This window comes from Macaca thibetana, chromosome 12 (genome assembly GCF_024542745.1).
Source record: "Macaca thibetana thibetana isolate TM-01 chromosome 12, ASM2454274v1, whole genome shotgun sequence".
In the NCBI taxonomy this organism is placed as follows: domain Eukaryota; kingdom Metazoa; phylum Chordata; class Mammalia; order Primates; family Cercopithecidae; genus Macaca; species Macaca thibetana.
In genome coordinates this window covers 93,971,669-93,984,395 of record NC_065589.1, presented here as the reverse complement: position 1 = coordinate 93,984,395, position 12,727 = coordinate 93,971,669, and the positions used below count along the sequence as shown (strand labels likewise).

General features: G+C 40.6%; 1 protein-coding gene across 1 annotated transcript in view; it reads left to right on the top strand.

Annotated features, from left to right (window-relative positions):
- Positions 1–12,727, top strand: part of KIF5C (kinesin family member 5C) — a 153,658-nt gene that overhangs the window by 68,382 nt on the left and 72,549 nt on the right. The window contains exons 7-10 of the mRNA XM_050752192.1: positions 576–663; positions 5,112–5,236; positions 7,731–7,835; positions 8,203–8,351. Coding sequence (XP_050608149.1) covers positions 576–663; positions 5,112–5,236; positions 7,731–7,835; positions 8,203–8,351 — 467 coding nt within the window. The remainder of the gene's footprint in view (positions 1–575; positions 664–5,111; positions 5,237–7,730; positions 7,836–8,202; positions 8,352–12,727) is intronic.

Sequence of the window (12,727 nt, the reverse complement as noted above, 5' to 3'; positions counted from 1 at the left end):
TTAATCAGGCTCCTTAAATTTAATATTCATCTGGTTTTAAAAGCTGACATTTATTTTCTTCAATTGTATCTTTCCTTTACGACATTATTATTTAATATTATTCACATTTAAAGAGGCTTTGGTATTGAGTGCAATTGTTTTTACTTTGCAGTTGGAAACGCCTATTATGGCATTATCTGTGGAACATCAAAGTATCTATTATTGGCGGTCATCGTGGTAAATAAATAAAGATAGAAGGCAAAGCAAAACTTCATCCATTTCTTCTCTCATTGATTTTCTTCTTTGATTTTCTGTCTTCTTAAAGTGTTGCTGTTGAGTATGAATATGTACTCAGAAACCTAGGAAAACTTGACAATTCTTTTTTTGGTTTACTTCTGTACTTCCTAGGGCTTGCTCAGACTTCTCTTTAATGTAGAATTCAAGCCCTGGGCAAGGAGGAGAAGTTGTTAGATCGATATTTCAGCTTTTCTATTTATCTGCACCTCTAGAAGATAAACAGGAAAATGTTCCAGCCTTTCAAAATATCGTTGCTTTTCAACTCTTTTAATGTTGAACCTGAACTGATTCTCTTCCAGGGGTGCACTGAGCGGTTTGTGTCGAGCCCTGAGGAAGTCATGGATGTAATAGATGAAGGCAAAGCAAACCGACACGTGGCTGTGACAAGTAAGCATGGTGGGGGTGTTTCCTCCCCTGTAGCTTGGGAGACAGATGTCTGCCTACCAACCGAGGGAGGTGGGGAATGAGGCACAAATGAAAGAATGCATGGGAAGATGGTTAGAGAACAGTGCTCGGACACACACGCTAGGGTATGTGTGCTATGAGTGTGTCTAGGCAGTCATGGGAAAGGGTGCCTTCTGCTGTCCACAGGGCTCTGAGGTCTTGGAGATGTTGGGTGAGACTTACTGGACCCTGATAACAGCCTAAGCCTCAACATTAGGAAAAATAAACAACCAGCCAACCAAAGGGAGGGAAAGAGTAAACTCCTCAGTTTGTTTATTTTAATCATGTTATTGTTCAGGTTAAAAAAAAATTCCTGGCCGGGCGCGGTGGCTCAAGCCTGTAATCCCAGCACTTTGGGAGGCCGAGGCGGGTGGATCACGAGGTCAGGAGATCGAGACTATCCTGGCTAACATGGTGAAACCCCGTCTCTACTAAAAATACAAAAAACTAGCCGGGCGTGGTGGCGGGCGCCTGTAGTCTCAGCTACTTGGGAGGCTGAGGCGGGAGAATGACGTAAACCCGGGAGGCGGAGCTTGCCGTGAGCCGAGATCACGCCACTGCACTCCAGCCTGGGAGACACAGCGAGACTCCGTCTCAAAAAAAAAAAAAAATTCCAAACCAACAAATTCTATAATACGTTGCAGTCACACACGTGGAAATAAACCATGTTAGATTTCTGCCCTCTGTAACCAAGAAAAAGAAAGGGAAGAAGGAAGTCAGAAAGCAGAGCCAGGAGCTTTAGGGAAAGCCTTCCGACGTGTTACTAGCAGACACATTCAGATCGGCTCATTGACCCTGCAGTTCCTTCCTCAGTATATTCATTGCGTCTCAGGGAAGCAGTGCAAATGGGATTCGGGCAGCAGAGGGTCCGTGAAAAATGAGAGTTGTCTATGCTATTAAGAGGGATGTGGACAAATGAGAGTGAGTTTACATAAACAGAAGCTGAGAGAACTAAGGGTTTATAGCTTGCGTGAGGGAAAAAATCTAGAGGAGGGTGTGTGGACAATATAATATATCTTACCGTGTTGAAGGTGCTGACACAAAAAAGAGGGTCAGCTTGTTCTGTTCCATCTCAATGCTTAGAATACCCATGATTGTTGGAGCTCTAGGGCGGCAGATTTCGACCCCTATGAGGAGAACTCTCCAACCATTATAGCTGCCCCAAGTGCAGCCTGCTACCTAGTGAGGTAGTGAGTTCACTGTTATGTTGTAAAAGAGATTCAGGCATTGGTTGGCTGACTGGTCTAGACTCTTTAAGTGTCTTCTACCCAAGACTCTCTGATTCTGTGGTCCAGAACTGTAATTCTCAACATTTTCGCTATCTGAGCAATGTATCAGATGATATTCATATATATAGCAACTTTCATAGGTGAGCCTAGACCTGGATACAGTGTTATTCAAACTCCACTTCTTTTTCTCTTGCTTAAAACCCACACACACACATGAAAGAATGTAAGACAGATATTCTTACAGTAGTAGCATCTCTCATTTACGTTATTCACTCTGTTTCTGAAGCTGTTTTTAGTTACAAATTATTTATGGCATATCCGATAATGCATTTTGGTGCCTTGGTTTGGAACTGCTAGTCTAAAAAAAAATTGCTATTATTCTTACCATTCTGGTAAGGTTTTTCTTTTATTATTGCAATAAAATATACTTAACATGAAATTTGCCATCTTAACCATTTTAAAGTATGCATTTATGTGACATTAAGTACCTTCACATTGTGTGCAACGGCACCACCTTCCATCTCTAGAACTTTTTTTATCTTCTCCAACCAAAACTCTGAACCCATTAAACACCAACTCTTTATTCTCCTCTTGCTCAATGTACCTTGTCTCTATGAATTTGACTGCTCTAGGTACCTCATATAAGTGGAATCATAAAGTGTTTGTCCTTCTGTGACTTATTTCACTTAGCATAATGTCTTCAAGTTTCATCCACGCGCTAGCAAGTGTCCTTCCTTTTTAAGGCTGAATAATATTCCATTGTATGTATATACAACAATTAAAAAATTCATTTAACCATTAATGGACACTTGGGTGGCTTCTACATTTTGGCAATTGTGAATAATGCTGTTATGAAGAAAGGTGTGCAAACATCTATTTGAGTCCTTGATTTCAATTCTTTTGAGTATATATGCAGAAGTGGAATTTCTGGATCTTATGGTAATTCTACTTTCAGTTTCTTGAGAAACCGCTACTATTTGCTATTATTACTATTTTCTACAGCAGCTGTACCATTGTCTATTCCTAACAGCAGAACACCAGAGTTTTCATTTCTCTACATCCTTGCCAACTTGTTATTGTTACTATTTTTTATAATAGCCATCTAAATGGTATGAAGTACTGTTTCATTGTGGTTTTGATTTGCATTTCTCTAATGATTAGTGATGTTGAGCATCTTTTCATGTGCTTATAGGCCATTTGTATATCTTCTTTGAGGGATGTCTATTCAAGGTCTGTATTTATTTTTTAATCAGGTTGATTTGTTGTTGTTGACTTGTAGGGAGTTCTGTATGTATTCTGGACATCAATCCCTTATTAGATATATGATTTATAAAATTTTCTTCTATTTCATGGATTGCTTTTTTACACTATTGATAGTGTCTTTTGATAGGTAAAAGTTTTTAATTTTGATGAAGTGTCTATTTTTATTTTGTTGCTTGTTCTTTGGGTGTCATATCCAGGAAATTATTGACAAGTCCAATGTCATGAAGATTTTCTCCTGTGTTTTAGTCTAAGAGTTTTATAGTTTTAGTTTTTATATGTAGGTATTTGATCCTTTTGGAGTAAATTTTTGCATGTGCTCTAAGGTAAGGGCCCAACATTAATATATTTTTTGCATGTAGATATCCAACACTATTTGTTGAAAAGACTGTTCTTTCCACATGAAATGGTCTTGACACTCTTGTTGAAAATCATTTGACCATATATGTGAGGATTTATTTCTGGGCCCTTTATTCTGTTCCATTGATTTATATGTCTGTCTTTATGTCAATACCACACTGTTTTGATTACTGTAACTTTGTGGTAACTTTTATTTTTTATTTTTCCATAGGTTATTGGGGTACAGGTAGTATTTGGTTACATGAGTAAGTTCTTTAGCGCTAATTTGTGAGGTTTTGATGCACCTATCACCTCAGCTGTATGCACTGCACCCTATTTGTTGCCTTTTATCCCTCGCCCTACTCCCACCCTTCCCCTCAAGTCCCCAAAGTCCATTATATTGTTGAAGTGTGAGACCTTCAACTCTGTTCTTATTTTTCAAGATTGTTTAGGCTATTTGGGGTCCCTTGAGATTTCATATGAATTTTAGGATGGATTTTTGTACTTCTGTGAAATATGTCATTGAAATTTTGATAGAGATTGCACTGAATTTGTAGATTGCTTTGGGTTATACTGACAGCTTAATGATATTAAGTCTTCTAATCAATCCATTTATTTGTGTCTTCTTTCATATCTTTCAGTCACATTTTATAGTTTCCAGTGTACAAGTCTTTCTCTTCTCTGGTTAAGTTTATTCCTAAGTAGTTTATTCTTTTTTTTTTTTTGCTATTATAAATAAGGTTGTTTTCTTAATTTTTTGGGTTGTTCATTGTTAGTACATAGAAATGCAACTGATTTTTTTACATGTTGATTGCGTATCCTACAACTTTGCTGAATTAACTGTTAGTTTGGACAGTTTTTTAAAAATGAATCTTTAGAGCTTTTTACATATAATCTGGTAAGATGGTTTTGAGAACTGATTGCTGATGAAGGCTGAATAGGATGGTTGCTGGGGTCTCTGTCTGCTTGGCAGACAAAGACGAGGATTTGCAAGCATTTTCATTTCCAGTACCCCATCCTAATGAAGCATATTTAATTTTTGAAACCTTCTTTGCAGTTAGCATAGGTTATAGAAGTGTATGTCTTAATCCTTCCTTAGGAAAGTCTTAATCCTTCCTTAAGAAAGCTTATGATATTACTGATAAGGCAAGACTTATGCACATGACTAAGATAGACTACATCATGTATTAATGATGTTAAAGTCTGAGGAATTTAAAGTGAGGCAGGGGAGGAAGTAGTGCATTCTTCAAGGGGAAAGTCATGCTATAGTAGGAATTTAGAGGATGGGGCTTCAGGTAGAGCTAGAAAATCTGATATCTTAGACTGTCGACTAAGATTTTTAGATTAATTTCTTTGCTCCTTGAAGACATTTAAAATCTTGTCTTTCTAGAATGAGCATTGTTTTTCAGAAGAAACAGGGGTCTCAGATAATTTTTAAAAGTGGCTGGACTTACTTCAATGAAATGGAGCTACTAGGCATGACTTGTTATGCTTTTTAGATGAGAGGTTTGCTACCTAAACCTACATGTTCTTTGTAGAGCAGTAAACTATTTTCCTTTTCAGACATGAATGAACACAGCTCTAGAAGTCACAGTATCTTCCTGATAAATATTAAACAAGAGAATGTAGAGACTGAAAAAAAACTCAGTGGGAAACTTTATTTGGTTGATTTGGCTGGGAGCGAAAAGGTAATTGGTTCTTTATTTGTATTATCTATAATTTTCCCCTTTTATTTGCTTCAGTGTGCAATGGTATAATTTTTATGCTCTACTATTTTCCTGCTTTAAAGAGCTTTTAAAGGTTCTGAGGCTCTGCCAAGGTGTTATTACATTTAACCCTTTTTCCCTGCTTTCTTTTCTGGTCCTGAGGTCTCTTATTGGTGTCGCAGGCAGGTACTTTGCATGCCAACTCTGATTTATCCCTGATGGGCCCTTATGATGATGTTAGGCAAGAGTTGGTTTGACTTAGCCTGTGGCAGAGGCAGCTGCACACATGTGGGAGGGATATTAACTTCTAAGAAAAGAGTAAATCCCATGTTGTACCTGACTCTAATAGGCCAGGAACGAGCTTTGCCATTGGAATGTGGCAGTCCTGCCTCTGCAGGTTTGTTTTGCTGATAGAAGGTCTGGAACCTAGGGCACTCCCTGCATTCCCTGGTTCTCCCAGCAGTAGGCATGGGCTGACGGTATCCCATGTGGGAGTCCTTGGCTGTCTCATGCAGTGCGGCCTGTAATCAGCCTTAGCTGCAAGCCTTTACTGTTCTCTGGTTTTATCCAGACTCTCTTTTGTTGTCTACATCCTGACCCATGCCCTCCCAGGCCCTGGCTGGGGCTGTACTCCAGAGCAATAGGCTTCCCAGAATCTCCAGTCTCACTTCCATAGCACCAAAGACTTCTGCTGCCAAGCCCTGTCTCGAGGCACTGATCTCCCTTGAGCAACATCACAGAGCAAGGCCACGTGCACAATGCCCTCTGGCCTCCATCATCACTGACATCATGCTGATTGTCCCCATGAAGGCCAGCCTTGAAGCTTGGTCAGTCTCCCTAACTGTATGATTGATCACTACTTATTGCACTACACCACTGAGTTCCCATATGCCAAGTTATGGCGACTTACATCCAAGTAAGTAATGGTTACTTGGATTGTCCTCTAGTATGCATTTGTAAAACCGTGAGCGGAAAGTCATCTGTGTATTTCTAGTTGGGAATCTAAAATTTTACTAGTATGGGCTTGTAACTTTAGTTAAACAGATGTGCAACAGAATGGAAATAATGGAGCATCGTTTTTTATTTAGAGCCTAAATACACCTGAAAACTGCTTAATACTGGCAGACTGGAGTGGAGGCTTGCCTCTGCACAGTGTCAGTGGTTATTGCTAATGATATTTATGAGGTGTTTGAAATCATGTCCTTCACATAGTTTCTTTTGCTCACACACACCTGTTTTCCTTTGCCCTAGATGTGTCCATATGACTGTGTCAGTGTGATCTTGTAGAAGAGAACTCTGGGCTTTAGTTCCCATCTCTCCTGAATGGCGTTCTTCCCTTAGGTTGGCAGTCTGATATTTCTGGGGCTCAGTTTCCTGTCTGTCAAAGGAGGGTGATAGATGATACCTGCCTTGTATATTTCATGGAGTTAAGATGCTCAAATAAGAAAGCATCTTAAAATAACACTGCTTAAAATAACATAGACTGTTACTGTTTGTGACCCGTCAGCTACATGATTTCTCTATGTGTAAGTAGGGGAGCCACACAAACAATTCCAAGGGAGTTGAGAATCTATTCTATTTTTGAAATAAACCTCCCCCTGGACATGAATTCATTTCTGTCATCAGGAGTTTCTCCTTTATATGAGATTGGAATTTGCGTAGTTGAACATTGCTTCCTTGCTTCCTTTCTTGAGAGAGCAGCTGCTGCCCCTGCATCATTTGTCCAGTCAGCAGAGACATGAATCATGTTGAGTTCCCTTTTTTTCTAGCATCTGTAGACTGCCCTCTACCTAGAGCAAATGCTGTCAAGATGAAATTACCAGCAATAACACAGCAAAGGAGAAACTGCGTGGTCCCCCTGGCTGCAGAGGAAAAAAAGACAAATTTACAATGCAATATACATTTGACTTTTCATTTCTCTCCCAAGTTTTTTGCTTTTTGGATATTTTTCATTTTTTCCTTGTTGTGAGAATAAGTAGGGAAGGAACAGAGTCTGGATAACCAACCCTACCACATCTAGTCATCTGCCTGAACTTGGAGCTTGTCACTTACATTTTTCCAATATGCCCATTCATTGTGGCTCAGGACAACATTTTCTCTTCATGCTTCCCTCTGGGCTCCCTTCGGCATGGGGACTGCGGCTCAGTCTCCCAGGGCCCGAGCTACCCATGGTGACAGCACTTCTGGAGCCTGGTTTCCCTGGATGGATGGCCCCTGGGGAAGCATCTGCAGCTCCACCACTTGAGGTATTTCAGCTATTCCACTAAAACCCAATTGAGAGGAAAATGATGGCAGGAGAGACCAAATCCCCAGCCTCATACGCGAAGGATGGTTTTTATCACTGTGGGTCTTCTCTACTTTTATTTTTCCTTGCTTTCCAGGAGGCTGTCCCCCTTTGCCCTTGTGTGAATTTGAAATTTCTACTTTGTGCTTCCGCTGTCCTGTGCTGCTCACTGCTTTCTTTTCTCTCTGGTAGGTCAGCAAAACTGGTGCCGAGGGAGCTGTTCTCGATGAAGCTAAAAATATCAATAAGTCTTTGTCTGCTCTTGGAAATGTGATCTCTGCTTTGGCAGAAGGGACAGTAAGTGATCCTGCCCCCGTCTATTAAATAATATTATGAGAAACCACCTTTTGGGTCCTCGTAGTCCCTTTGCCACACACCAGAGACTGGTTTGTTTTTCCGTTTGGAAAAGGACAGAGGGAATCCTGGCTGTGGATGCCTGCTCCCTGGGAGTTCCCATCTACTGAAAAGTATGAATGATGATGCTAATTTCCTATGACATAGGTCAAAGAATGGGCATTTTAAACTTGGGCAAGATCCAAAGACCCGGCCACAAATTCTTGTTTTACTCGATTTCTAAGCTCAGTGTCTTCATCCCTGACTTGCTTGCCTCTGGTTTTTCTCAGAATGGGCTGTCAAAACCAATACTTATTCTTTTCCTAAATAGAAAACACATGTGCCGTACCGGGACAGCAAGATGACTCGGATTCTTCAGGACTCTTTGGGTGGGAACTGCAGAACCACCATCGTCATTTGCTGTTCTCCTTCTGTCTTCAATGAGGCTGAGACCAAGTCCACACTGATGTTTGGACAGAGGTACGTGTGGTCTCTCAGGACCCATCCTCTGAGCTAGGTCTTGGGTCTTAAGAGTGAGTGGCAAGGCCAGGCGCAATGACTCACGTCTATAATCCCAGCACTTTGGGAGGCCAAGGCTGGTCTCAAACTCCAAGGTCAGCAGTTTGAGACCAGCCTGGCCCACACGGTGAAACCCTGTCTCTACTAAAAATGCAAAAATTAGCTGGGTGTGGTGGCATGTACCTGTAGTCCCAGCTACTCAGGAGGCTGAGTCAGGAGAATTGCTTAAACTCAAGAGGTGGAGGTTGCAGTGAGCCAAGATCATACCACTGCACTCCAGCCTGGGCGACAGAGCAAGACTGTCTCAAAAAAAGAAAAAAATAATAGTGAGTGGCAAGGGGCTATTTTCAGAGAATCATAAAGTAAGGGACAAACAGCCTTTTACTCAATTACATCTAGCAGGTGATACGTAAACTTGAGGCATCACTTATTGAGGCCAAAGCAATAATTATATTTTAAAATAATGGGCAAGAACATGCCAGTCAAAGGTATGGTGTTTAAAACAAAACAAAGCAAAACAGCTAAACTTATTTCAGATGTGAATTGGAAATGCGTTGGGGTGTTACTTTTGTTCTTCATGGCACTGGAGTCTACTTTTTAGGTTCATATTATTTCAAGTTTATAAATCTCAAGATTGATAACTGCCTTTAGCTCTGGTATTTGGGATCCATTGCACAGTTGCTGATAAAACACCCAGAAAATTATGTGAATGCAGAATAGAGGTATAAAAAGCAACGAAGGGGAAGGAATCTTTACCAGCACTGGAGGTAGGAGGTCTGGACTGTATGCTGAGAAGAGACGTAGATGACAGCTTCCTACCTTTAAAAATACCCACATGAGACTTCCTAGATCCCTGGGAGGTGTCCATAGGTGGGCAGCAGGTGTGACTCCATAATCGTAAAGCAAGAGTTACATGTGTGGTTTGGTTCATATCTTCCTTTTTTTCTTGTCACTTTCTTTTTTACCTACCCCCTCCCACTGTCCAAGGCCTGACCTCCTTAAGGCATGTTTCCTCAGTTCCAGTGTTTAGGTTCTATCCTTCAGCCCTCGTGCCTCAGTGTTCATTCCCAGAGTGCTTGGGGTGCTGTGGATCGGGCGATCTGAACATCTTCAGTGCTCAGTGAGCTGAGCTTAGGGCTGAGGTTGGATGTGGATTCTGCTGCCATCGGTTCATTTAATTCTGAACAATCATGTGATCTTTAGACAAGTCACCAGTGCTCTGTGGGCTTTAACTAGCTCATTTGTGAATGGATGCACAGAGCACTTCCCTGCCTCCTCCCTGGGAGTGTGTGTTGTGTGGTTATGCCTAAGGAATAGTTTAAGATGAGAGAAAGGACAGATGGGGGTGGGCATTCTGTCTGGGAAATTGTTATGGCTTGTTTAAACTGCATTAAGCCCCAGTCATTTCCTGAGCCCTCAACAGAACATAGAATTATGCAGCCATGGCACCTGTGGGATGTCTAAATAAATAATAATTATATTGAAATGTTGTAGAGCTAATATATCTTTTATACTGGATTTGGGTCCTTTACTTCCTCCCAAATTGCTTCCTTGATTAGTTAAATGCTTAGGCCAAGGGGGTTGCAGTAGGATAACACCTACGTTCCTCAAGGGTCTCAGAAACCCACAAACCAGCATCTGCTTATGGAAAACAAGATCGCACCCTGCCCAGTGTCTTAAACTTGAGCTTTAACAATTTCCTCTGAAGACATGTTTGAGCAAACCAGCTCTAAATGCATTTATAAAGGAAACATCGCTTCAAAAAAAATCCTTACCAGCAAAGCAAAAATATTCTGGCTCTTTTCAAGCCACAGTCACCGTGGGGCATTGGCTATCTTTGCAAGGCCCAGTCACCTTGGGGCATTGCTGTTATCAGGAGGTATTTGCAGCGTCTACAGGAAGCATTTTGAATATCAGTTAGTGTCTAATATATGTCAGGTGTGTCAAAATTATAGCACTTCTGACAGCAATTATCTCACCTTTGTACAGACTATGAAATCAAGGCTTAGGTGCAAAGCCATTGGATACCATACCTGAGACCACACAGCCAGTAAGTGACTAAACATGTAGGATGTCCTAGGATGCATAGTCTGAGCACAGCCCTTTGGTTCAGTAAGCTCAGTGTTGAAGCTAATTCTGCTGTTGACCCATTCTCTTGTTTACCTCTCCCCTCTAAGCCTCAGTCTTCTCTCTCATAGAGAGAGAGATATAATAATGCCTATTTCAAGAATATTGGGAGGATTATATAGTTGCTTCAGTTTTAACCTAGCACAAGGGCTGGCATGAGTCCAGGTAAAAAAAGTTCATGACCGATGGCCAGCTATCGGTGATTGCAAGTTCTGCTTTTCTTTCGTCTTAAATAATCTCACAGTATTCAGCCTTGAAAAGGTCATAGTAGTAGATGGGACTAGACTGAATGTAATGCACTGTAACGGACAGCACTGTCATAAAAGGGAGAGGATTAAATAAAGTAGAATTAGAATTACATTTTGGGAATGAACAAATAAAAAATACTGCAGATAATTTGGGCTTCCAGGAATTAAAAAGTAATGTAAATTATGTTTTCAAATGAAATAGGTCGGTCTACATTCTTTTATCAGAGTCATCTAGATTCTGCTCTCTGTGACAGCAGGGACTGAGTTTGTCACAGACATTAGTTTCTCATCAACGACTCTGCACAACTAGTTCACAGTAGGTGGTCAATAAATAAATGTTTATCAAATGAATGAACAGATGAATCTAAAGCTTATTGTGTAAGGTTTTCTAAAGCTTATTTGTGTTGGAAAGTTAAGGCAGTTGCTGAACTTTGATGCCATTACATCCAGAAGTTTGGTTGGGTTTGGATCTGGTTTGCTTTCCAATCTATTATTGGAAATGTGTGAGGTTTCGTTCCTTTTCCTTTATCCCCAAGTTAGTTAATGGATTATTTAAGGATGCTGAACTACAGGGCCAATACCTACTGTATTGTTAAATATACTCATTGAACCCAATTATACAGCAGACACAAGACTGAACATCAGATTAGACATGGTATGTGGTAGCTAATGAGATTAAGCACTTTGAACTCAGAAAAGACTGCCGGGCACATCCTAAATTCATTGTAATGAGTGTTCATTATATTCTTACTGCAGAGGTGGGCAAACCTTAGGGCAGCATGAGGTTCCTCAATGATTCCTTTGTGGTTCTTTCAAGGACGTGAAGCGAGTACACGTTTGTTGTTCTGCTTGACTGTACTGATGCTCTGAATAACACAATGTAGTATTTGTTTCGAAGCAGTTAAATCTGCAGATCCCTGAAAGCACTCTACCAAGAGTCCTGCTAGCATTCTTCAGGATTATAGGTTAGATACTGGAATTTAAAGGGAAAAATTTACCATGTCTATTTCTATTTTTTTTTTAAATTATACTTTTAAGTTCTGGGATACATGGGCAGAACGTACAGGTTTGTTACATAGGAATACACGTACCATGGTGGTTTGCTGCACCCATCAACAAGTCACCTACATTAGGTATTTCCCTGAATGCTATCTCTCCCCTAGACCCCCACCCCCCGACAAGCCCCAGTGTTTGATGTTCCCCTCCCTGTGTCCATGTGTTCTCATTGTTCAACTCCGACTTATGAGTGAGAACATGCAGTGTTTGGTTTTCTGTTCCTGTGTTAGTTTGCTGAGAATGATGGTTTCCAGCATTCTGGTTCTTCCGTTCAGTCGGGGTTGTTTCCTTTGGTTTCCTGAATGCCCAGCATCGTGCCATTAAAGAAGTAAGTGCTGTCTCCTGCATTCTCAAAGAGCTTTTAATCTAGTTGAGGATGCAGCACGTGAATTCCCAGGCAGTAGAAAGTCAAAAAGCCAGACTCAAATTAGAGCACTTTTATTGATTTTTTCTTCTGGCTTCCAGAATTCTATTTTGTAGTCTTTAATTACTCTTCTAAACTACTTTTACAGCACTATTTGAAAAAGATATTTATGTTTTAGAAGTGTGAACTCAAATCCCCCGATTGTGTTGGAAGCCAATTTTAATGTACCTTGATTTGGGGTGGTAATGAAGGGAAAGAGGCCCTCTGAGGGGGCAGACCAATGTGGTTAGGAAGACCTGAATCAGCACATCTTTGGCACCAGGATTTTTGATTGATCCAGCATGAATAATTCAAAGGCTTTATTTGTATGTTGAATGTGGAAGGAGAATTGATATCTTAGGGAAAGTAATATTCTTTCTTCTTTTCCTGATGTGCGCTTAAAAAAGTCATGTCATCATTTTAATTGTGTCATCTGCCAGTTTAGTGGTAGCTAGATTAGGCAGAGCCTGAATAGTGTGCATATGAAATGTACGTCACCAGAA